This window comes from Perissodus microlepis, chromosome 23 (genome assembly GCF_051167445.1).
Source record: "Perissodus microlepis isolate ML-2025 ecotype Zambia chromosome 23, ASM5116744v1, whole genome shotgun sequence".
NCBI lineage: Eukaryota > Metazoa > Chordata > Actinopteri > Cichliformes > Cichlidae > Perissodus > Perissodus microlepis.
In genome coordinates, this window is record NC_140482.1 from 34,380,299 (window position 1) to 34,406,557 (window position 26,259).

General features: G+C 41.4%; 1 protein-coding gene across 3 annotated transcripts in view; it reads right to left on the minus strand.

Annotated features, from left to right (window-relative positions):
• palld (palladin, cytoskeletal associated protein) overlaps positions 1-26,259 on the minus strand; it is a 68,346-nt gene that overhangs the window by 6,804 nt on the left and 35,283 nt on the right. The window contains exons 10-16 of one of the 3 annotated variants that reach the window (XM_084920655.1): positions 25,712-26,177; positions 5,366-6,049; positions 4,359-4,503; positions 3,943-4,044; positions 2,535-2,573; positions 1,346-1,567; positions 229-378 (exon numbers count right to left, since the gene is read on the minus strand). In XM_084920655.1, the coding sequence (XP_084776781.1) occupies positions 229-378; positions 1,346-1,567; positions 2,535-2,573; positions 3,943-4,044; positions 4,359-4,503; positions 5,366-6,049; positions 25,712-26,177 (1,808 nt within the window). Of the gene's footprint in view, positions 1-228; positions 379-1,345; positions 1,568-2,534; positions 2,574-3,942; positions 4,045-4,358; positions 4,504-5,365; positions 6,050-25,711; positions 26,181-26,259 lie in introns of all 3 variants that reach the window. The other 2 variants (XM_084920654.1, XM_084920656.1) reach the window with 2 other exon arrangements.

Genomic DNA, 26,259 nt, shown 5'->3' on the forward strand with positions numbered 1-26,259 from the left:
ACGCCAGGAGCGGCAAGTCAGACTGAGAGGAGGAAATGAAATGTGAGTGTTAGAGCTGGAAAAGACAGTTCGAGGGCCTGTTCGACATAAACTTTTGAACCTCTTCAGGGTTTTCCTGTCTCATTCAACCCCCTCTTCCCGTTCAAGCCAGAGAACATTATTTTTATGAGTGGTGACATATCAGACAGGCAGTCGAACATAGGTGTTTGCATTGTTTTTTCAACTCACCTCAGGGTTGCCTGCCAAGATGGTGTAGTTGCCGTCATCGTCCAGTGACGCTGCAGCAGTGTGCAGGGAGCAGGTTCCATCAGGATCTCGGCTGATCCTGTAGTGCTCGCTCCTCTTAGAGATCTGCTTACCATCTTTAAACCAGTAGACCTGCAGCACAAGATCATACAATTATCAGACAAGTTTTTCATGGACTGACTTTGGCACTAACATCGCAAAGAAATCACTTTTTTCCCCTAGCAATACTTGGTTTATATTGATGGGAATAAGGCAGACTGACTCCAGGTCGCCATTGGACTCTGCTACAAGTTCTGTTCATAACTTGTTATTTAAAGATGATATGATCCTGTTGGGCAAGCACAGTGGCTAGGACTAAAAGCAAAACTTCTAAGGCCATTGTTCTTAGACAGAAAAGGATGGAGTGCCCGCTACAGGGGAGGAGAGCTGGAGATTGACAGACAGATTAAAGGCATTGCTTTTGATTTACTGGGGAAGCTTTGCCCCAGTCCTCACCTGTAATCATAAATGGGTAATGACTTAAAGAATAAGATCGTAGCTACAAGTGGCAGAAAGGCTATTCCTGGAAAGGGTGAATGGGCTCATTAAAGACTGTAGGAAGACAGGAATAGTAGAGATGCTGCTCTACCATATCAAAAGGAGGCAGTTGAGGTTTTTTAGGTCGCATTCTACCAGAAACAAGCTGAGGAGAGATAGGTTTAGACATCTCTTCTTGGGCTGCTGCTCCCTGCCACCTGGTCTTAACTAAGCAGAACAGGATGGATGGATGAATGAATGAAAGGTAATACTCCATGAATATTTGGCCCCTATCTCATTTCTTATTTTTTTTTCCCGTTAAACCTGTCAACACAGTCTGATTAATACACACAGAGCCAACCAGCCAGTTAGTCCCAGAGTGTATTCCCGCAAAGAGCCTCTCCTTATCCCAGTGTACAATAAATGTACAGTATATACACTTTCCATCAGCACCATCACATATCAGGAACCCCCTCAAGCCAGGAATTTGAACCTTAATAAATGCTTTCAGAATAACATTAGAATCATCCCAGCTGTGTTTAAGTGTGTTGATGTTCTCTAAATTCGATGTAGACCCTCTCACCTTTGGTTTGGGGTCTCCTTTGATCTTGCAGGAGAAGGTGACTGGCATGCCCTCAAAGACTTTGTAGTGTTTGAGTTTCTGGTCGAAAGATGGTGCCACCCCTCGGCCAGCAGAGTTATCATCATGCTCCACGTCATCGTCCGATTCCTCCACCGGAGAACGCTCCAAACGGTACTCGATCTCACTGATCAGACGCTGCTCAAAGCTCGACACTTTGTATTCCTAAATAAGTAAAAGAGACAAAAAACTAGATTTAGACAAACCCTGCAGCAGAAACACTGCATTAGTGAGAGAGAGTGAGTGGTTTGTGTGAACCCATAGCGAGTGCAAGTGCATTTAAAAGCGTGAGGACAGCTATCTTTACAACACATTTTGCCCAATTTTAACTTTTTACAAACTCATAAAACTGTCTTCAAGGTTACTGAAACTACCAACTTTCTCCCAATTCCCTAACTGTCTTTACCCACATGAGGCACTCCTCTATCTCATCATCTTCATCAATCTTTCAGTGCTGGAACTCTGAGGAGGCAGTGGAGAACATCTGCAGAGCAGCTTGCTCTGATGACACATCACACAGATAATGACAGGCCTCCGGGCACAGCTGCAGAGCCAACATATATCCTCCTGAACTTGCTGTCCTGCTTAGGATCACAGCAATTATAGGAGTCCTGAACTGGCGAGCTATTATCCGGTAATAATACAGAGGCGGCTGGTTCCATGTTAAAATCTTTCAAAGTAAGAATGCCTTCAAACATAGTAAAGATGTGGCCTAAAACTACAGCATGCACTTTGTCTTCACTTTGCTGCCATCACAAACATATGTGGTAGAACCAAATGTGCTGATTGATGGTTATGTTGCAATTAAGCTCTCAACATGCTTTAGTATCTAAAATTTATATTGCACATTAAATGAAAATAGGCAGTAAAAGGTGCAGATAAGGACAAACACTAAACACTCTTTTGTGAATATTTGCGAACCAACCGCAAAAAGCGACCAGTGGATATAAAAGCTGAGTGATCAGTAACAAATTCTGTATCCCTGTATCCTTTCTATAACACTTGTTTCCAAATGAGATAACTGCCACACCTGATCCCGCTTCAGTTAAACTGTACACGTTTATGATTTTTGTGTGCATAGCTTGACACAGTGATATTTTAGAGTGAAGAAAAACCAGGAGGTGTCAATAACCTTTTGAGGGTAAGAGTCTCTATCAGATGATTTGTCTTCCTGTTGGGAGAAAAAGAGGCTTTGTTTTTGTGTCTGTCATGATGGATTAAACAGGGCAAGAAACAGTTGCTAAATTCTTTATATAAAAGATGGAAGTAGCCACGGTGATGTGAACCACTGGTTTGTGGATTCCAGTTTGGGGGCCATCATCCTTACTTATTTTAATAAGCTAATCTATCTAAATAAAAAAGGACACTAGCGAACTGTCAGTTACTACTAAGTATATTTTACTGCTTATTCGAATAAAAATCAGGATAACATATAGAAAATAAACATCATGCTGTATTAAAAGAGACTTTAAACTAGTTATTGAGACCATAAATCCATCAGAAAAGTGTCTACCGGGGGACACAGATGATTGGAAAAGAAGGGTCATTTTCTCATAGACTTCTAAAGATCTGACCTTTTATTTCCAACCAGATAAAGCGCCCCCTGCTGGACGTTAAATAATCTCAGTTTGAGGTACTTCCATATAGGCTACGTCCATCTCTTATAGTCTGGTTTGTGTGCATGTTCAAACTTACCTGCTCTCAAAAGAAAAAAAGAATACAAACACATGCAAGAAACATTTTAGCAAATACAAAGTGGCATAATGCACTAGTGCCGATGCCTTTGCAAGCTTCGCCATGCAAACTAGCTGTATTGCTCTAATCAGCTGAGTTGCTCCTCATACAAAGAGGCATTAGCACATAGGGGTGGCAGAGTGCTAACTCTGACATTGTGGACACAAGATGTGATATGGGGATGTTTACTGGCAACTTTCATGTAGTCTATGTGTGCATGTTGCTGAAGGATGATAATGCATCACTGTGATGTCCTCCATATAGTCTGATTTGAATTATTATTGGCTATCCCAGTCTAAAATGCTATTGAAATACACTGAAAGATCTAAAAAACAAATTAAGGCTTTAATTTCTCTTTCTTTGTCTTTGAAATTCATAACCAACTCTGTGGGGATGTTGTGCTTCTTTTCTGTTTCTCCAAAGTGACTATTTGGTGTCTAAGAGAGCATTTGAACAACATGTTTGCAGCAACACTTGGTTCTAGGAGTTTGCATAAACAGAGCTTTTTATGGAGGGCTCTGGAGGACTTTGCAGTGTTTACACACTGCTTTCATAACGTGCACTCAGCAGTGTTTACAGTGGCTTGGGGTGGAGGAAAGCCAGTGATCATGAGATAGGAATGACACCAGCGAAGTATCAGTGGACACACGGAGAGGTGCATGTGTAGTATGCATGCAGCAGGGGGATTTGTGCCAGTGTAGATATGCTGGTAAAACGGTTTCATGCCTGTGTGATTTCAGGTTTGTGCGTGTGCTGTTTTGTTCCTCCCTCCAGTGTGTGTGGATCCTGATAAAGAGCTGCCGTACCTGTGTGACTGGCTCCTCCTCTGTGTCCTGTGTGTTTAAGACCGTGGCTGCGTTGTCAGCACCCAAGAGCCTGCGAGCCATCTTCTCCTCATAGGTTAACCTCTGGAAGCAGTGATTAATGGGGTCAGTACGGGTTAGTGTGCGAGTTAGAAAAACACACACTTTTACACTGCATTATTTGTATCTAAGCCTTGTGTCAATAGGGTATCAATTATATGTGGAGAAAACATATGGAATTTCCTTGAGGGTGCATGAACCAAACGCTCTTTGAATTTTTCGTTGGTTGGATGGGTTGGGACGCTTGTTATTCCGTGTTAATGGTTACTGAACAAGCTCATTCAGTAACTGTCTGCAAACACACTGTTCAGTATTTTACTAAGAATTTAACACACCCACATACACGTACAAACACATACCTGTTGACCATTGCTGATGCGCTCCTCTTTGAAGCGCAGTTTTCTCTCCAAATCCTGGATGACCGCATCCTTGGATCCCTGAATGTCTGAGTCGGAGGCGATGCGTGGTGTCTTGGTGACAGAGGACTTCCTTGGAAATGCTTTGCTAAAAGAATGACAAAAAGTTGAAAATAACCTTTATTTATTATATAGTAGGACTTGGTATTATTTCACTATCTGAAACAAACCGTTATATCCCCCTTACCCTTCCCTTTAAGCCCCTCATAAACAGAAGTTTTGAACAGCAGGAAAGTGGCTGAGATCAATATAGGGTCTGGCCCCCTGTCACTGTGTGACTCACATAATCTCAGCACCTCTTTCCTCCATGGCTGCCCCGCTTGCTTTCTAACACGAACCCTTATCTGGACATGTTCAGCTATAGCATTTCGCAGTGTGTCTTCTTATCTCTCACAAGTGCAGCAGGAATTCCAGAAATAGCAGGGGGAGTTCGGGAGTGATGAAAATTTACTGGCAAAGAGCTAAAAGGTGGAATGTCCTTGATGGAAGGAAAAAAAAAATTACTCTCTTCAGGGACGCCATCAGACGAGGATTATCTACACACAAACAGATTTTTTATCAGCTAACTCAATAAGCAGAGTGCAAAATCAGCTAGATACTCTGCAGAGTGATAGATTTTTTTTAAAATATAAGCTAACGTTATTGTTTATATTAATTTCAACAAGTCTTTCCGTCTCGAGGACTTTGTGTATATTTTTTTCCCCCAATTGGGGTGAGGGCCTTGCACCTTTTGAGCAACTTTTGTTTATGTGTGTGGGGTCTCTAGTTGGCATTTTCCTGTAAACATGCTGCAAAAAAATGTAAACATGTCATCTTCTATCCAGCAGCAGACATTCTGCACTCAGCTGCCAGCAGTTAGTGCCTGACACACAGACTGTGCTGGCCTGATGCTGCTGACAGACTCTGTAAAAAAAGATATGTGGTTAAAAGTGTATTTGAATGTCACTTACACAGTCCCGTTGCCTTTAGGAAGACCCATGGCATTGACTGTAGGGCTGCCAGGTGTGGAAGGTGTGGAGGGCAACACTGAGGAAAGGAAGCTGGAGGCAGGAGATGGAGGGACGGAAGAGAAAGGCGAGGACATATCTGAGTATGCTGGAGATGTGGCTACGGGTGGGGGGGGAGGAGGAGGTGGAGGAGGAAAGTCTTGGGCGGGACCTGATGGCGAGGACAGGCTGCCGGAGCTGAGGAAGGGCGGAGGTGGAGGAGGGAAGGAAGGAGAGCTTGGGGACTCGAGGCCGCTCGCCTTGGTGAAGGTGGGCATGGTGACCCTGCTGAAGGACTTGTGTGAGGTGGGTGGAGACAGAGGGGATGACAGGCTGGATCCAGAGGAGCCAGAGGACTGGGTGACGTAGCCCGCCCCACCGGGGCTCTGCGCTGCAATGAACTGCTTGGGCCGGGCATAGTTGAATGTGCTGGCTTGCATGGCTGTGCTGTTCTCCAACTCCTGGAAGGAGGGAGGAGGTGGGAGAGGTGGGGATGGAGGAGCAGGTGGAGATACTTCCTGAAGTGGCTGCAGAGGTGGAGGTGGGATTTCCTGATTCTGCTGCTCCAGCTGCTGCTGCTGCCAGTTGGCTGCTTCCTGCTGCTCCAACAGAATCTGGTCCTGCAGCTGCTTCAGCTGTGCCGCGTTCCTGTGAAGAACAACCAGTCATCAGAAAATAAAGTTTCATAAAAATCTTTTTAAAAAAACCTGAGGGGCAGATGATAACAGGGTAACAGTAAAAATGTTACAAAATCATCTGTTTTTAGTTTATGCATGACACAATAGTCTGGTCTCAATCCAACTGTAGTCAGAACACAACTGGCAGGAAGGTTGGAGGCCAGATGTGAACATCATCAATGGAGAGTCAAAGTGTTTGGAAAGTCAAGTGAAGTTAGCTGAGATGTAAATTATTAAAGACGCAAAGCATTTTCAGGATGACATCAGCACTCGGCCGTCAGCCTGACAGTTGTCAGCAGGAGTCGAACTGTGTGAAATGTTTTTCCTCTGCTCTGAAGGTGATAGCTTGTCAGGCCAGAGGCTTGGGCAAAGTGTTGGTATGTGTGCAACTTCTGGGAGGAAACCACTGCACGAGCGGCACCGACTGATAGTTTATCAGCCTCTAGCCTCTAACAAAGACTTGTTAAAAAGCCCGACTGTTGACAATACATCAAGCGTGGCGCTGGAACCAGATGATAAGTGCAACAGTGAAGAAAACAGCTCTGTTCCTGTTGTTCAGCAGCGTTGAAGTGGATGGACAGCAAACTGGGGTATAAGCAGAGCTGTGGAAAAGTAAAACCCCACGGTTAAGGTGTGGCTCCTCGAATTTGCAGAATGAAGGAAAAAAAAGGCAATATTTCTGTGTCATTTTGCCAGGATCCTGATTTATTTTTGCACAGGCGTGGTCAATCAGTTCCTGTGTCATTGTGGAGGAGACGGAGGCTAACTCATAATCTAAAGTTTCAGTTGTCGACACTAATTTTTCACGAACCAGGAGGGTTTTAAAATGTTTTGAAAATCACAGGACATGAGTGAACTCTGAGGTGCTCTCCCTGAGGATCAGAAGGAGGCCGTAGGTCTTTGGGAAAAAAAGATGAAAAGTTATAAACCTTGAGAGTCTACAGCTCACATGAGCATGTGAGACTGATGAGTTCTTCACAGGCTGCCTGCTCAGAATATACTGTACATCCCAGTGGTGCGTGTTGTCAAGAGTCCACCAAGTTCATGTGCCCAAATCTTTTCCAGATGTTGAATAATCAGCGGAGCGTTTCCACTATTTTTCATCTGTGACAATGCAAAGAAAACCCCCTCCCTCTCGGCTCGGGGTACAGATTTACAAATGTCACCAGTGCTAATTTGACAAAATTGATAGTCGTAGCATAATTTGACACGAGTCCTGCCAGATGGACTAAAAGAACAATTTTATCAACAATACCTCAGTTCAGATGTTTCAAACTACTTTTAGCTTTTGCCATCTACTCTTAGTGATTTCATTCAGCCTACCATTTATCAGTTGTAGGTACTGCATACATACTTTTACCCTTAATTGGAGATCATCACATAGACTGTCCTAGGCAAGTATTTTGGTAATACACCCCCAGAAGGGAATTCATTGGCTCAAATAAAAGTCAATAATTCAAAAACATCCCCTGCAGTCATTCCACCTGGTGCTCCCCTTACAGGACTCACTGAGCACACAATCAATTCAGTGTGTGTCCCCCCTCTTTGTATACATTTTCCTTTACATTCCCCAAAGGTCTCCTGTTTGGGAGTCCACCAAAAGAGCTCTTTTACAGGAATAGTTTGGCAGCTCGTGAGGCTCACAGCTCTCCGCAGCGGTTTGATTCCTTTTTTGGCGGTGTTCTCGGAGGCATAAGCACCCTGCCCGTCTGCTCCAGCAGAGAGGAAACACTCTTAATTTCCTCAAAGCCTCATCCCACTCTCCTCGACACAATGCTTTACTGCCTCAGCAGGGGAAGACCTCAAAGACCTTTTTAGCATTTACCTACACTTTTGACACTCTCTTAGAGCTGAGTATAGTATTTCTGTTGGAGAAGTTAGTGTTTCCCCCCTCTTTTATGTTGTGTGAGTAGGACGAAGGGCAGATATTACCCTGTAACTGAGTTCATCCCTTTGTCTTAAAAAGAGCTCTTTAGTTTCCAAGGGGTCTTCATTCATTATAAGTCAAACTATACATTATTACTATACAACAATATACTCCTAGTGTCAGTCAGCACTGAAATGCATTTCACTTCCAGCTAAATGCCATTTACCATAGTCGGACTCTAATTTTACTAGATAAGACTGGACTCCGACTCCCATTTGGACATTTGCTTCACATTTAAAAGTGCATGAAAATGTTATGTTAGCTTGTGTTTGAAGCTACACGAATAGTTTTATAGTCCACTTAAAAATTTACATGAAGCAAGTGACCAGGAGTCTTCCAGACTTCTATGACCCTGCAGCTGTGCAGCCTCCAGCTCTCATCATCCGCACCGCTGTGACCACAAAGTGCATGACAAGCCACTACACAATGTCCGGCTTCTTCATCCCATCTGCACTCCAGAAGAGCAGAATCCTTACTAAAACGTGACCTATACCTTGAGTAGATGATTACAAGTTGTTTAAAATGCGCCGAGAAGCAGAACAGGCTCCCATCACTCGCTCTTATTCTTTGTTCTTGCGGCGAGCGGGGCTGAATTAGGAGGGAAGTGTTCCTCTGTCGTCAAGCCAACGGCACTGTGTTTTGCTGTTCTGGTCTGAGCCAGCTGGCCCACAAAGCGCTCTGCTTCGCTGAGAGAAAATGCTCCAGCTCCTCTGTCTGTCATTCCAACTGTAAAGCAGCATTACTCTTATGTCTGTCTTTTTTTGCCCTCTCTCTTTTTTGGTGGTATAAATAGGCAATAAGCCTTTGAGTCTCCTCTTATTTTCATCCTGAAAAATACTTTCCTTGGGCTGGATCCTGTCTTTAAATCCCTTTTTTATAAAAGGAAAAGGAGGGAAGGGCAAAAAAAAGGGCTAAGAGGAATCCATCTCTGCAGTTTCTAAAAGCTCAATAAACAGACTCCAGAACAGCTTGACAGTAACTTAATTGAAGGACTCTTTTACAGCCCCGTGATGTATCAGCCTGCTAAACACTGAGATGTGCCAGATGCAGTGGGTCATTACCAGCAGCATGCTGCTTTAATAAATGAAGACCTCAACCTTCTAAATATCTGTGCTTGCACTGTACTGTTTGTTATTGTTCAGGAAGCGCAAACAAAGTGCGTGAGAAACTCATCCACTGTTCCACCGACTATCGAAGCAAGCTGGGAGCCATCCACAGGTTTATCTGCCGCCCATCTCGTTAGCTCTGCAGCTGGCTGTAAAAGACGGAGCCGCTTTATTAGACCTGGACAGCTGATGACAGGAAGCGTACGAGGGAGAAGGGGGAGAACAGGAAGTTGTTGAGTGTACATCATCAGTAATGAGGGGTTTCCTTCTGTAAACAACAACATGAGGAGAACTGTGGCTGCAGTTCTCAGCAGCCTCAGCAGGAAGACTGAGGAATGGCTTTAGTGGGTGTTATGCTTTCAGGCTACAGCAGACCCTATTGTGTGTTTGTTTCTACAAACACCTGTGGCTGGGTAACAGCACGGCTTCGCAGTCTGTAAATGATTCATAGAGAAATAGCGAAATTAAGCTCCGGTATCACACCTACAACTCAAACACTGCGTGGAAATAGTGTCGCACAAACGGTGACTTAAATCAGAGACCGAGTTCAAGAGAACTGTGAGATTAAATCACACAGTTGCAGCACAAAAATGGGTATAGATATGGAAACACACACATCTGGTTCACAGCTACTGTTGCTTATATTCACCGGTGAGCATTGCATCATTACTATTACGTGTCAGCACGAAGCTGTCCGATGCCCTCGAGCAAAAACACACCATCAGTCTGACAAAGTGACTGAGATTGACACACTGTTAGTAAGACTGTCTGTTTAAATGTGCTGGAGGAGTCCCTTCTGACTCAAGTTTCCATTTGCTTACTTTCTATGTTATCCTTCCCTAGAAAATGTGTCATGTTGAGAATTTCTAAACTTTGTGAGTACAGAGAGACTTGCAGTAAGTCTTACATGTACAAATCTGTTGTGTAATGTTGTGAAATTTAAATTTACACATGGCAACAGCTGGGAAAATAATTCTGACAGCAACACAAAGAAGCCTGCGCTCTTTTCTCTCTCTCTCTGGACTCCCTTGTTCATATCTGCCCGCCTCTACTTACTTTCACAAGAGAAAACGAGCTAACAAAGAAACCGCTCCAATTTTCCACGAGCATTTCAGAATAATCTCACAGGGTTGTCTGCCGCTCAGAATCCAGTCTGCTGCTGCTTCATCTGCAGCCGCTCTCCATCATTCAGTTCTTCATCTCAGTGCATACGTTCTCTTTAGCTTATTTTCAGCCCCACTCTTCCCTGGTATACCTCCACCTCCTCATTCTCTTTGGCTCTAATTGCACACACACCACATAAAACAGAACCAGACTGTTTTCCTTTCTCCCCCTCTCTTTAAAGCGTAACACAGAGCATTTTTCTTATTCCAGCCACACCAAAAAAACAGCTTACGGCTGCCCGATCACACACTTCCACTTTCTCTCTGCCCTACTTTCTCTCTTTCTCTTATTTCCCCCCCCCCCCTCGCGCTCTATCTGGGCTCATATTTCATACGCAAGGTGAAGAGGCTCTCCACAATCAGCGAGCCCTGCTTTTCTCTATACACCTCCATCCATCTCTCCCTCTTCTCCCCACTCCTCTGGCTCAGCCCTGATTGTTTTTTTTCCCCTTTCTCTATAGAAGGAATGCTGAAGACATTCTTCGGTGGATTGAAGTGGGAAAGACATCGCCATCAAATGGGATTAGCAGCAGGAGTGGAGGGAAAGAAGGGTAGAAGGAGGAGGAGGAGGATGAAGGAAAAGGAAGAGCCAGAGAGAGAAAGAACTCAGTCAGTGAAGAGTTACAACGGAGTAAGTCAGAAGTTTTTTCCACCTAACAGACTCTATTGTGTTAACTAATCCATCTGACTCCACAGAGGCGCTCTGCAAACAAATGAACCTCGCCACATAAACACAGTCGCACTGCTGGAAAGAAAACTAACAAACTAACTTCAGCTAAAATCGCTCATAGTGATGCTACTCTTCTTTCACCCCCTCTTCTCTCCTTTTTCTTCTTTTTCTCTCTGCAGTCCAAACTCGCTACCTTTCTAGAGCCTCCAAAATGAATGGTTATCGCACTCAGCCTCCGTCTGCTCCTAAACCACACACCAGCTCTGACAACATATGATTTAAACATTAACATGTTGAGCTGGTAAACCCGGAGACTGTGAAGGAAAAAAAAAGCTGCTGTTTATTCTACCTCAGTCGTTTGCCTCCCTTTTCTTCTTCTGCTCCCTATTTTTATTTTACTGACAAAGTGTTTCAGTTAAAAAATGCAAATAAATTCAAGAAATTCTGAGAAAAGAGTTTTTGAAAGTTAATGAAAAGTCCCCAAGCTTAATTCAATTGAGATCTGAGTTTAGACAAGTAAAAGAAAAAGCTTTACCTTGAGTGGTAATGTCTGTGGTGGAGATATTTCCCTGCAGGAGAGTGGACTGCAACTGACTGCTCCACTTTCAGGTAGGAGACGCATATATAGCGGTGAGCGGCCAGACAGTGACAGACACAGTCTCTCTCTCTCTCTCCCTCTGAGTCAGTCTGTCTGTGAGCTCCTCCTCCTACACAATAAAAGCATGCAGTCTGCCAGCTGAAAGCCGGCCCTTTCAGAATAAAGGTTCAGCACTGACCGCAGAGCTGATTTACTGTCATCATGATAAGAATGAGAGAGACACCCATATCCGGTGTCTTTTGCTTGTCATTTTGTGTTTTAGATTTATAATGTTTCTTGAATGACTGAAGACTTGAGAGAGACAGGATGATTGAGAAGAGAGAGTCAGATATAGATCTATGGAATTAATCATCTAAAGAAATCTCTCAAATTCAGGTGACACGAATGAGATTCATCCATTGTAAGGTACATTTTAAACTAGGCCACGTCTGGAAATAAAATCCACATTCTCTTTATGGCAGCAGAAACATTATCTATCTATGTCAAATGAGCAGGAGAGATATAATAGTTTCATGTAACGCACGCACACTGTTGTGGACCTTTGGAATCATTTAAACAGTGGACGCACTCCAAGTGTCACTGTGTATGTAAACACACCCATCACAACCACATAGATCTGGTTTCATTCACTGAAAGTATTCAGTGTAAAAAACAAAAAAACCCTCTAATTTTTGTGGAATGAGTAATTTTTTAAAAAAGGAATTGATCATTTCTATTTTTGTGAGTAGTCTATTTTTAGAGGCCGGTTGAGTCATGGTGTGTTGGTGGGAGGAAAGTAGGAGGCCGGTGATCCGGTCCAGTGTAGTGTTTTTGTGTCTGTTTCAAGTGTGCGTGCAATGACTGGGGAAAGGTCAGGCAGTTTTGTAAACCGTGTTATCTACAGCAGTCATTCAGTGTATATGCAAGATACTTTTATTGTGAAAGGAAGGGGAAGAAAAGACGTCATTTTTACAAATTCAGTTTTTTGGTAAGATTCACACTTCAATAGGGTGAAACTTTCCCAATAACCCTCATCACACCCACAAACATAAAGACTGTGAATGTATGCTATTCTTAAATAAACCGCAAAATAGTTTAAACTAATCGAAAATAATCTGCTTAAAAAAAGTTTTAACAAAGTACAAGGAAACGTTAAAATATTTTTGTTAGCAGAGCTTTAGTTTTTAAATTAATTGAATCTATTTAATTTCGGTATTCCAGTTTACAGTGTGTTCTACTGTAGGTACAGATAGAAATGAGCATGGCCACAGTTCGTCTGACAAAAGCGATTTTTTTCTATAAGTTATAAGATTTTTGCATATATTTTGTTCAGCAAGGCAGTTTTCACCCAATAAAGCTGCTTTAAAAATCTTCTGAAGACCTTCACATCAGAGAGCTTTTAGATACAATGTATCAGTGTCACCTCAGCACTTCCTTATTTTTTGTTAGTGAACAGAGCATGAGAATGTCTAAAGCCTGTGTTAAACTAGCGGTCCCCAACCCCTGGGCCTCGGACCGGTACTGGTCCTTCAGTTGTTTGGTACTGGGCCGCGAGATTTGAGGCTAGGTGTGAAATTTATGGTTTTCAGGGTTTTTAATCGTTATTTTGTTATTGTTTATATCGTTAACTCGATTTCCCTGGGTCTTTTCCCGTGTGTTATGAATAAATCTGTTTTTGGTACAGGTACTGGTTTTAATTTGTTGTATTTATCCGCAACACCTTACAGGTCGGTCCGTGAAAACATCGTTGGACATAAACTGGTCCGTGGTGCAAAAAAGGTTGGGGACCGCTGTGTTAAACACAGACCTTAGCTCATTCAAAAACACCCGCTGACTTTGAGGTAAAGAAACTGAAAAAACAAACTCTCTCTTATTCATGCAGCACCTTACTTGGAGAGGGTCTCCTTGTCCGTTCGAGGTACGAGTCATTCCCTGCGACTCGACTCATTGACACTTAGAAGCGAGTCAGAGTGGGCCTCGTCTGCTCTCAGTGTCGTTTTCTTGGTGAAAGCAGTGTACACATTATCACACCCTCTAATTAACATCCACAAGTGGAAGTTGTGTGGTAGTCTAATTGAGAGTGTGTTTAAAGAGAGATACCGTGTATGCCACACATGAAGCCGCACTCACCACTTGCACCACCACCCGTAGTCAGGATCTAATCACAGGTTGATTGACCTCATCCGGAAACAATTCTTCTCTCCGAGTGTATGTATGTTGGGTAATGTGTATTTATCTGTTTGTTTCTCAGTGTTTAACGTACCAGGCTGCTATTTCCTGGGAAACACACTCTGCTTTCTATGAGGGGGATCACTGAAGCCGCTTAGTTTCCATGCTGTCAACTCCCAAGCATACAGCCTGGTCTCTCGCTCTCCTCATCCCTCCATGTGTCCTTTCATCACTCCCTCCCCGTCTGCTCACCCCTCTCTCTCTCTCTCTCTCTGTCTTCCAGCTCCCTCTCTGTGTTATGAAGGTCAGCTCCCACAAGTCTCTTCCTTATTTGGAAAGTTTCTCCATTCCATGCAGGTCACTTTAGCGCAGCCGACCAATCCAGTGGTTTGTTAGTCTAGTGTCTCAGCCAATCCTGTGTCTCCCATGTCCTTTTAAGGGCTGCCCATCTCTCACTCTGGAGGCCCAATGTGAAATTATCTGCTTTCCTGCTCCCTTGTGTCTCTGGTGACTTCATTTCAGCTTTTATTCTGTTGCACAAACCTCGTCCTGTCCCCGATGAGAACTAACTTTCTGTGTCTGTCTTTTTCTAGTTGCATGTAATCAAAAACCTCTGTGGCCAGCAGTCTCTAAAATAAAGCTATACATTAGAGCAGTGGTTCCCAGTTTTCGTCTGACATACAGAAGTCCTCAAAAGCCTCTTGATCACCATCACCTCTCAAGCTCAAATGTGGTTGTCTCAACTCATTTTATACTCAACTTCGGAGCAATTGTAGCTTACTCTTACCTATTAGATTTGGCTTACTGTTAATCAGTTACAACAATTCACATCCTATTTAGACTATTAATCCACTACTTTTTGTTACTACTTTATTTAATAGCTACTAATTACGTTTATGTTTATGTACCTGTGACACTGGCTGGATGCTTTGTTAGGTATATCTGTTCAGTTGCTCAATAATGCAACTATCTAATTGGGTTATCACATGGCAGCAACTCAACAACAGTGCATTTACTGTAGGATTGTTGACACGGTCGTGACGACCTGTGGAAGAATGCGGATTTGAGAAAAAAAAAAAGAATATATCACATCAGTAGCAGTTATCTGGGCAAAAATACCTTGTGTATGTCAGAGATCAGAGGAGATCTGTTTCAAGCTGATAGGAAGGCAACAATAAGCACTCATTAAAAGGTCTGCAGGCATGTATTCCTGTCAGCTAACAACAGGAAACTGAGGCTAACTTTCACACAAACTCAGCAAAATTGGAAGATAGAACAGAAAAACATGTACAATATTTTCTTGGAATATTTTCTTAGTACACTATGGATTGCAAAGCTCTAATCACCTCAGATGTGGTAGAAAACAGTTAGCTTCACTTTTGGCAAATCATTTTTTAACAACTGTTTATCTAGGATGTTTAGCTAACATTTTGATGTGTTTATTTAAACTTTTAGCAAACAGTTTTAACAGTTAGCCATACTTTTAGCCACTTTCCAATTTTTAATAAGAATTTTATCTTTTTAAAATCCGGTATGTTTATTTAACAGATAATTGTTCTACTGTGCTTTTAGATATGTTTACATTTCTAGCCACGCTAGAATTTTAGCTCAATATTTCAACTTGTTTATTCAATTCAGTTTTATTTATATAGCTCCAAATCACAACAACAGTTGCCTCAAGGCGCTTTATGTTGTAAGGTAGACCCTACAATAATACATACAGAGAAAAAACCCAACAATCATATGAGCCCCTCATGAGCAAGAAAACTCCCTTTTAACAGGAAGAAACCTCGGTAGAACCAGGCTCAGGGAGGGGCGTGGCCAATTACTGCGATCGGTTGGGGTGAGAGAAGGAAGACAGTTTATTCATGTTTAGATGTTGTACGCCATTACTGCATATTACTTATTCAAGATGTTAAGTTAGCAATTTAATTGGTTTATCACAAATTTTGGCTAATGATTTCTGACTTTAGTTTATAATTTTAACTAGTTTTTTCTAGCTAAAGTTACAAAATGATTCCATTAGCCAACAGTGTCTAAATTTACATAATTATAAAATGTAAATCAGTTGATGCACTCGGTAAACTATTTTATTAATTTTATTTACTTTTGGCCATTGTTTTTCTATTATATTTATGTATGAATTATTAATTTTCCTATCTATTTTCTACTGTGTGCCTGTTAATTTTGCAGGTCCACACAATCTTACAGTAAATTAAATTGTAATTTTTGATTTTCTTCAGTTTAGCTGAACTAATTTTGACACATACCCACTGACCACTGCAGAAGTACCCCTGCTTGTGAGTTACTGCTTTTTATCCGGTCAGTGCTTTAGATGTTTGATGACAAAGAACCACAAGCAAAGATGTCAGTGTGCAGCTAGTACCATATGTGGTTCTTTAACATAAATGTTTCCACCACTTTCCATAAACCACAAGCAACACCTCGACAAGAAAGTGATTGTTAATACTTCATTAGAGAGTTCATGACTTGCACCTCGTAAACACAAACACACTGCTGAGAGGAAGCTCTGAGTCACAGCACAGATATGCGACATATCCTGGCAGCCCTAGCTCCTTGCTCAGCAATGCAGCACGGACATAATGTGAATCCTGATTTAAAGTGAGAAGAGTGAGGTTTTTAAAATGAACAAATGCATAAAGAGTCAATGACGACCTGTTGTGACACAAGTTTATTCTGTGTGTGTTTCTGAGTCAGTTTAGTGAGAGACTAATGAGGACTACTGAAGAGACGTTTGTTTGTGTCTTTGGTTTATACCCCGTTTCCCTGGCAACAACCTCACTGGGGTTATAGCGGTTTGGCGCAACTACGGAAGTCATTTAATCTCAGAGGTATGATAATTATTTCAGTGGACATAGACTAAAAAGTATATGAAGGTCAATTGGCAAGAAATACGGGCAGCATTAAAGTATATTAGTCCATTCTAATTTTATAACTATAGAATTCTATAGTAAAATTCTATTACTGCAGTATGTAAGTATGTCAGTCCTGTAAGCACTCTGGTAATAACATGTATGTAATGTCTGCATTTTGAGGTGTCTTTTTTTTGTTTGTTTGTTTCAGAAGGATAATGAACGAAACTGAGTACCTAAAGTTGTTCTATAGACGGTATAGAACAGATCGATGTAGCCACCATGACTGCTGTCTAGTACAAAGTAATCACCCACCAAAAATAAATAAAAAAATACTCAAACCAAAGTCCAAACTACTGTCTGTACCAAGCAGCAAGCCAAATAAATCCATTAAAAATGCTTGAAAAGTCATCAACACCACAAACATCTTTAAGTTGTATTATGAGACAGCAACTGGCTAAAGCCATACACAGTATAAAACACTGATGTAGCCTCCAGGTTTCAAAAATGAAGCTAACACACAAGTGCCTTAAACCTGCTTTTTTTTAACGGCCACCAGGGGGCGAGACTTGTAATTGCAAAAAGAGTTTTGGTCCTATTGAGATGTGCACATTGTTTGAGAGTTGTCCGCCATTTTGAATGTGTTACAACCCAGTGTTGGTCAAGTTACTTGAAAAAAGTAATCAGTAACTAATTACTGATTACTTCCTCAAAAAAGTAATCCCGTTACTTTACTGATTACTTATTTTCAAAAGTAATTAATTACTTAGTTACTTAGTTTTTCCACAGTTACTTAGTTACTTTTTAAAAACACGATTTACAACATGAATAGGTAATAAAGCAATAGATCTTTCAACCCAATTCTACTTTTTCTGCATAATCCATCATACAAAATGTAATCAAATGGAAAAGTCCCTTTTTAAAACTTGTTTTTATTAGTTTTAATCTTTTAACTTTATGCATCAAGCAAAAATTTAATTATATGCAACATTCACTGACTGGAAGAAATTTGTTTAACATTTAAACCTATTTTCTGCACATTCCAGCACATAAAATAAAATTGTTTTTTGTGTTAACACTCAGTCTTTCAAATAGATGCGAGTAAAACACAGCAGAAAATAAATAAAATCAAAGACTAGCGGTCCTGTTGCTCCATTTTCACGTGTAAAGCAGGAGTAGGGTAGGCGGAGGTTTGCCCTGGTGCAGGTGTGCCGCAGCGGTCAGTTGAAGAATCCGCGAGTTTCTCTGTGAATTTCCCATTACGTCGTAGTGCTTGGAAGTTTAGGGGTTTTTTTCGCTGTAAAAAGAAGTTTTCTTCCCACGCACAACGGACGCTAATGTTTTTGTCACTTTTTATAGAATCAAACTCAAAGTAAGGTCAGTACTTCCACGCTTTAAACGCTGCACGCTCATACTCTCTCCCGCACTCGATATATGATCCATTGTTGATCTGCACACTGCTGTTGTCACGAATGTCGCACTCGCTTACGTCACAGTCATGAGACATTCTCGCAAAAAAAAAAAAAACTCACGGTTTTAGTAACGCAGTAACGCAGCGTGCTTACGGGAAAGTAACGGTAATCTAATTACCGTTTTTGCAATAGTAATCCCTTACTTTACTCGTTACTTGAAAAAAGTAATCGGATTACAGTAAACGCGTTACTGCCCATCTCTGTTACAACCACCGGTTACTTGGGAAAAAAATGTGTATTCCCTGATTGGCTGTCAGTGGTTCCTGGCTCTTGCTGGGTGAAATTGATTCACAAAGAAGGTGCTGTACCAAAAACCTCCTAGTGATTGCTTTGGTTGCTAGCAGACTGCCACAGTTGCATGTAGTTTTTCATGACTGCTTGTAAACACTCGCTAACTACCAGCTGGGCAATGGACTTGGGCTTTAGCAATCATTTTCCTAGTGAAGGCAATCAAACCTCCACTAACCACTTACAACCTGTTGGAGAATGGTAATTTTTCCTTCACAACCGGTGCCTGTAAGATGGCCATGGACAGATCTCTATGCCTGTGTGATTGGGGACTTATTGACTTGATCACATGTCCAAAATGTCCAAAACAAATCAGGGTCAGATGATCAGTGGTCATGCGTTTGCAAAACCTCAATAGTAGTCTATGAAAAACTGGTTTCATTATGAGAAAGAAGGATTATCTAGGGTCTAAGTGTATGCTTTCACAATCACATGGTTTCCTTGTTACATCCAACTATGACACACCAAGATGGCTTCAAAACAGGACTTCAGAAACCAACTGGTGATGTCATATCTTTCATACTGTCTATGCCTGAGGAAATGCTGCCACACTCCTAACTTTAAGCCTTACAAGTATTTATATATAACTAAAAAGTTCACCTCCTTTAGAATTTAAATGCATAGCGAAATATCCACAGAGGCTAAAACCTTTTACTGTATCAGCCTTGAAAACATGCTTCATAGTTAAGCATTTTGAACGTGTGAGTCTGTGGGGATTGCTTCAACTGGCCATTAGAGGAGTTGCAGTTTTTGGCACTCCTTTTCTTGCTACATTTTTAAAACCCTGGAGGCTGGTGCTTAGTAAAACTAGTCACTAGAATTCCTGTTGAAGTATACTCAAGTGAACTGTACAGAACATTCTTGTTAGTCTTAAGGAGGTTTAATTAATGTTGCCTTCATTTTTCAGCTGTTTTTTCTTGTGATATTCATGGTGTTTGGGACCACCCACCCTTTGTCTGTGTGTGTGTGTGTCTGTGTTAGGGTTGAAAAGTATTTGACTGTAATTGGAATTTTAGAATAATGACATGATCTGATTAGAATTTTTCAGACTTCTGTTATCCAAAAATAAATCTTATTAATATAACCATGATAAGCAATGATCGTGTGTGTGTGTGTGTGTGTGTGTGTGTGTGTGTGTTAGGTCATGCCTTTTTACAGCCTGTATTGATCTACTTTCTTCATAAGGGAAACTTTTTACATACTGTCAGCTGTGTAATTCCCTTCCAATTTTCCACTTCCTCCCCTTTCCAGATTGATTGACCTCTGCTTTCATTATCCAGGCCACTTCTGCTTGCACTTAAAATATCAGTTCAAGACTCTTTATAATCAGGTGCTGTCACTGCTTACTCCATGTACAGTAAGTCTTTGGTCTGTTTAAAATCAAATACACAACTCGTGTTCCTCTTTCTTTCGCCCTCAGGCTTTGCACTAGCCACACACGCACTGCACATTATACAGTCAACCATTCATTATTACAGCATTTCTTTAACAAACCCACAAAAAAAAAAGCCCGAAGCCCAAACCATTCTGAAACCTCTGCACAAACATCACGATCGCTGTAGTGAGAAAAGTCTAAATTGAGGTCCTGCTAAGTGCCAAAGCTTGCCTGTTTTTCATCATACTGAGTAAAAATGAACATAATGTAGAGCTGTATATAAAAAACAAATCCACAGCAGTACAGAGAGTTCAGCTCGCACGTACATAAGAAGCAGTTTGTGGAATAAAATCCATGCAAGAGACCAACTTTGACTGTCAAAGCCAATTCCTGGTCTTATGAACAAGAGATTAAGCTGTGGAATGGGTATGGGGATAATTGTTACCTCTGCTACTCGTGCTCGTTGTAACGCCCACCTAAACATTATGCGGTACCAACCTATAATATAATGCTTTGCCCTTAGTATCGCGGTCAACATCGTGGTGGTCACACCTTGTTAATGTTGCACTCTAGTGTCTCTTTCTGTGTCTTGGAGTCTTTCTTGGAGTATTTCAGAGTATGTAAGTCATCATGTCATATGTAGACTGTTAAATAACCTGTATATCAAAAGTAGGTATCGAAACTGCAGCTTCCCTTTGTTACTTACCAGATCCCTTTAGACAGCAAAGTGAGGAGAGAGGATGACAGCTCAGCCCCTCAGTAATTTACCGCTGTTTGGCTTGCATCAGTCTTTGAGAATCATACTATCAATTTTTGCAAAAGGTGTCACCAGACCATACTACCATCAATACCAAACACACATTTGCTTGTAACTACACTTGCATGGTCAGAAGTTAAAAAGATAATGTAAAGCTCCCAAACATGTCTTTGATATAAAGAGATGTTTAGGACGTAAAGAAGTCTGAAAGTAAAGTCTTTCCTCTATCCACTGGGTCACAGAAAAACTAGCAAGCAAGCAAAATCAGAAGGTTTAAGGGAAACATAATGATCAGCATGATTTGGTAGGGAATATATAACATAAGTGTGCTTATTTTCAAGCATGTTTAATATTAACTTTGTATTTGGTTGCTCTTCTAGTTTTTGACTATTGATTAGATGTGAATAATGTTTTATGGAAGAATAAGTATTCATAAATAAGTTAATGGGGAATATTCGGTCCATCCAGGACTGATTATAGTCAAAAGAATGTGGGTATTTTCTTCAGTGGTAAAATATACAGTAGTATGGCTCTGTTTTGGGACCTCCCTGCCCTTTCATACGGAGTACCGACAAGGAACATTGAAGTTGGATTGCAAAATAGCTTGCAGATGAAGAGCAAGTTAAAGTAAAATAATCTGCACAATGTGATGTTTTTCGGGAGTAAGTGCAGAAGGTGTAAGTATAAATATAGAAGGCAAACAGCTGAGCCATCACCTGATGTGAGATAGCTGAAACCTGCTGGGACTGTGAGTGGAGCTTGACTTCATAGCCTCCATAAACTAATACAACCTCTATGAAGATTTTATGTATCACGGTGTGACGATAACTTTTTCTTTTATGAGGTGTCTCAATAGACAAGCATGAACCTTTACCTGTAGGCGTATAAAGAAAACCAACCCTGGATACCAGCAACACTGACACGTCATCTGCTAATACATGTGCACGCATCTGGATTAGAGCACACAGATTTACAAGCTTAAGGTGTTACTCCGCCAGTCTGTCATGAAAGCACTTTACAGGTTGTCACGCGTTCACAGTTAAACCCTGCAGAACAGGTGAGACAATAACTCTTCCCATGATGGCCCTGTCCATATGTTTAGATGCAACAGATGTCTCACTAGCACGCAGTATTCCTCAACTGTTTAAGCTCTATATTTAAGGGCCTGCTATGGGAACCATGGTTTATTTCCCAGACAAGCACACACAATCAAATGAGCTCCAATGCCAAGAGAACTTTGGGTTGCCTTAAATAACAAATGTGCTTGAAGCAAAAGGTCACATTAACTAAACATTTTTACATTGTATGCTTAATCCTTAAAACAGTTTATTAAAAGACAAACAAAAAACTGTCTGTACATGTTTGTTACTTGTTCTTTTATCCTGCTTGCAGTAGTCTGAAAATATCACATCCATCAAATTCACTAAGTACTAAAGCACATAAATCAACCATAATTCATGTCATTGTGCAGTAACGCTAGATGTAAAAAAGCTGAATTCCAGATGCGGTGAGATAGTGTTTCTAGCTTGCTATCCATCACTTCACTGCCTTGTGGTAAAGAACTTTGCTTTCCATTCAAACACGAACCTTGGTTCAGATCTACCCAGACAATCTGGGCCTCTCCCCTGAGAATTTCCTATAATTCTTAATGCTGATGTCTGGCATCAACGCCGGACATCAAACCCAAATGCCTACCAACCTAGCTCTCTGTTCCTTCAGCAGAGAGAAACAGCAGGTCTGTTTTCACAGCTCGGGTCTCCTGCAATCCCGCCTGCCTGCCAAGTCACACAGCGACTTCCTACATCTCATCAGCCCAGTATTATTAAAGCAAAAGTCATCCCTTACACAGGCTTCCAGTATGTTGTTCCTGTGATTTAGAACATTTTATTTTAGATTTATGAATATGCTCTTTTCATTTGAAATAAACACTAGCGATTTGCGATTATCTAGCAGCTGTTCTCTGCTTGATAATAGCCAGTGCTGTGAAAACACTGCATTTTTGGGAGCTATTTGCATGCATGACTTTCAGTAGTAAAAGCTTAAATGCACATAACTCCAGAAAACTAATGACGTAGCATGAAAGCAAGTAAGTCTAGACACTTATCCTTTAAGCTAACTAAACTGCTCACTCTGATAATTAAACTCAATCCACACTGATCCTCACTGCCTTTGTGTACATACAATAAAACAAAAGCTATTTCGCGATAAAACCTTATTTTGAATATACAAGACGTTAGTGTAAGAGTTTCCACACTGTGTCTGTCTGCTAACAAAGTGGTTTGTTGGAAAGTCTTATGTAAAAAACAAACAAACCCAAAAGTAATTAAAGCAGCAAAGTGGGATTACTTTTTAAAGTTGCTGCATTGCAGAATATTGCAGAGTATCTCAGACTACATGGACACTGAACAAACAGGACCTGATGAACTGAATGAAAAGCCCTGGGTGCTTTAAGTTGAGAGTGGTCAACCTCTGTTTATAGAGGCCATTTGAGGAAACGGTCTGGCAGAAAGATGACCTTTGGCTAATGGCATGGCTGCTGGTTTTACTGTGTAATTACAGATTTTAAAGGGGAGAGGGCAGGAGAGGGGTGGCTTACACTGCTTCACAGTTGGGAATTGATTGTTTCTAGTGGCGTACTTGTGATGTTATTGTGGAAAAACTCACAGAGAAGCAGCTTTGCTGATATGCTGCTAGTTGAAGAAATCCCACACATTTGTTAGAAATGTAACCCTCATACACGAAGTTGCTGCACATTATGTTATACAAATTAGATTTGGAAGCTAAAGTCAGTATCATTGTCATTGGTATCTATAATATTAATCTCATATTCATTTAGGAAAGAAATTTAAATGGAATGTAATGCCCGTTATAATCAAAACCTAAAATTCAATATGAATCATTTAACAGGATCTTCTGTTCCCATCAAGGTTTGAACCATTTTGGACAACAACCAGTTAGCTTACAACTAACTTGCTCTTGTCCCTGTAGCAGTGGTTGATGTTAGAATGATTTAGCCCTATGATTTTTGGCTTCTTTCTGGGTCTTTATGAGTCCAGTGGTGCTATTTTGGGGGCTTTTGTTTTTTGTTTTTTTTTACCCTGGGATTAGTTTTGATGTGTGTTTAGGTTGGAGGGATAACACCAGATCTTATAACCCTTAGTGGGATGGTCTGTGAGGCTTCCATCAAAGGGTTGTAAGGCCCTTCAGCCTTTTGCAATTCAGTGGTAATATTTTGCTGATTGTTCGAGACTTCAGTTTTTTCTTTGTTGTTAATAAATGGTAAAGTTTTTTTAAACTACTCAACTCGTTTTGGTTATATTGGATGTCTTTCTGTAGGGTTGTAACATCATTTCGTGGCTTTTCTGGGACTGTCTGACTTGCTGATGTGAAGTTTTAATGAGTTTGATTTGTTGTGTGTCTACTATCGCTTTGCCTCTTTCATAGTTAAATTAACAAGGTCTACAGAACATGTGGCACAGCTCTACAGCATCGTCCTCATAGTCATATTTACCTGTAATTTTCTGCCTCCTCCACTATACTCTCAGCTCTGGAAGCACAGAATTAACAAGTCATAACATTTACATGAACACCAGATAGGAGCAGGTATCAAATCCAGCACACATGCAGTGAAACTGGACTGTGCAATGCAGGAATCAAGCTTTACTGCACTGTAATCAAACTGTAGACCACATGCAGACAGACATAAGCCACATCAATGCCACACTTAACCATCTGCTGTGGTTTTCATATACCAAATTAACTGTTTTATTTATATTTATATTTGTTATATTTGCAACAATATTTGTTTGTTGCAAATCACCTTGTGGCTAACAGTTGGCATATAGTGGACATCCAGTCCGAGACCCAACAATGTATTTACTGAACTGCATATGTATGTCAACCAATGGTTTTCATTGGTAGTATCTTCAATGTCTCATCTCAAAATTGAGAACTGCTTTTGGCTGTTTATCTTACAAGAGGCTGAATTTCATTCACATCTGTTGGTGTTGTTCACCAGATTTCCCCTTAACTTTTACCAGAACTAAAAAGATGAAATATTGAAGGTCAAATAAAACTAAAGAACATTGTGAGGGCACTTTTCGGTAAAACCAAAGTTCTGGCTGTACAGCATCTATCCATTAAACAGGAGGAGGTCAGGAGATTTAAGGTTTTTTTTCTCAATTTTTTACATATACTATTTCACTTTGTTATTTGTTATGTCATGTCTACAGCACTTTGTTTTCAGCTGAGAGTTGTTTTGAAAGTTCTATATAAATAAATTGCTTGCTTGCTTGGTGTAGTACCTTCCTTGACAACCACACATAATTTCAGTTAAACCTTTCAGTTTTAAAGTGCCAGTACATGATAATTCAAGGACCATTTAGGTCATTAACTGGATTTCACTAGTGTCTTTCTGAAATTTGGAACCAATTCAATGCATCTGCAGGCTAGCCTGGGTGATCCGGGGCAGAAGGATCACTATGGTGATATCGGAAACCCGGTGGATTACCAGTATATGTTTCATTCAGCCTTTAAGAATCATCGGTGTCTGTGTAAAGTCTAATTAAAGTCCAATATTTGTTAAGTTCAGTGGACCAAACTGCCATCTTTAAAATAATTTCATTAGGATAACTCTAATGTGAATATGAAACAATAGCAGTGCGGCACCCTGGAAGCATGAAGGGAGTGCTAACCACAGCTTCCCTGCTTTTAGGACAAAGGCGGAGTTTTGTTACATGTCCAAAAAAGAAATGCATCTGCTAGGTGGGTAAAACCCATGCACAAAAGGCTTGTTAACTGCAGACAAAACACGGGACTTTTGAAAATAAAGCCATACCCTGTCCAGCCCTTATCTAATAACCATGACATCCTACCTGATCCCTACAGAGCTGTCAGAAAGGTGCTCAGGAAAAAACACTATACTCTGTCCTGGGCTGGGCGTGCAGTGCGAGGTCAGACAGAAACAATAAGAGCCATCCAGCAAATGCCACTCTGATCTGTTTACAGGCACAGACAGACAGCAGCTCCCAGACTCACCCTGGCACACACGATGCCACACATAAAGGCAGAGGAATGCTTTTGTTCTGAAAAGGCCCGGGAGTCCCCCTTTAACCCTCCTGACAAAACCGAGACTCAACACCATCATTCCCACCACACCTCAGACGATCAGTCTGTCTCCCTCCCTCCAGCAAGCCCCTTGCTGCTGACTAGCATACACCGTAGGCACAAACACATGTGGACAGGACCGATACTTACAGCTTTGGTTTAGGTTTGGTAGGCAGCGGAGGCCCGTCTTTCCCAGGGGATGGAGACAGCTTGCCTGGTGCTGGGGATGAATCTGGTATCACAGGGGCTGGACTTTGAACTGGCATAGAGATATCTGTTGTGGGATCAGACTGTGGCAGAGGTGGCGGTGGGGGCGGTAGTGTGGTCTCTTTAGGAAGGCTTGGAGGTGATGGTGGATGCGGGGTTTGGCCATTTTGCACAGATTCTTTCCCTTTGTCCTCCATCTCTGAGCTCATCTGTACTGGAGGCATAGCTGACACACTGGGCCAGATCTCCAGCTCCTTGATCTGGAGAGTCTCAGCGCTGGGCTGAGGCAGCATCTTGGGTGGCAGCTCCAGGAGGGTGATCTCGGTGGGTGGGGGAGGAGGAGGGAAGGCTGCTGCATCCTCAAACCCTGAGCTATCACCAGACATGCCATTACTGGATGAGTCCTCAGCTGCTGAGGGAAACAAACAAGAAGGTGGATTTTTTTTTTTTAACTTTAATGTTTAGTTTTTCTTCTAGCCATCACAGACCTT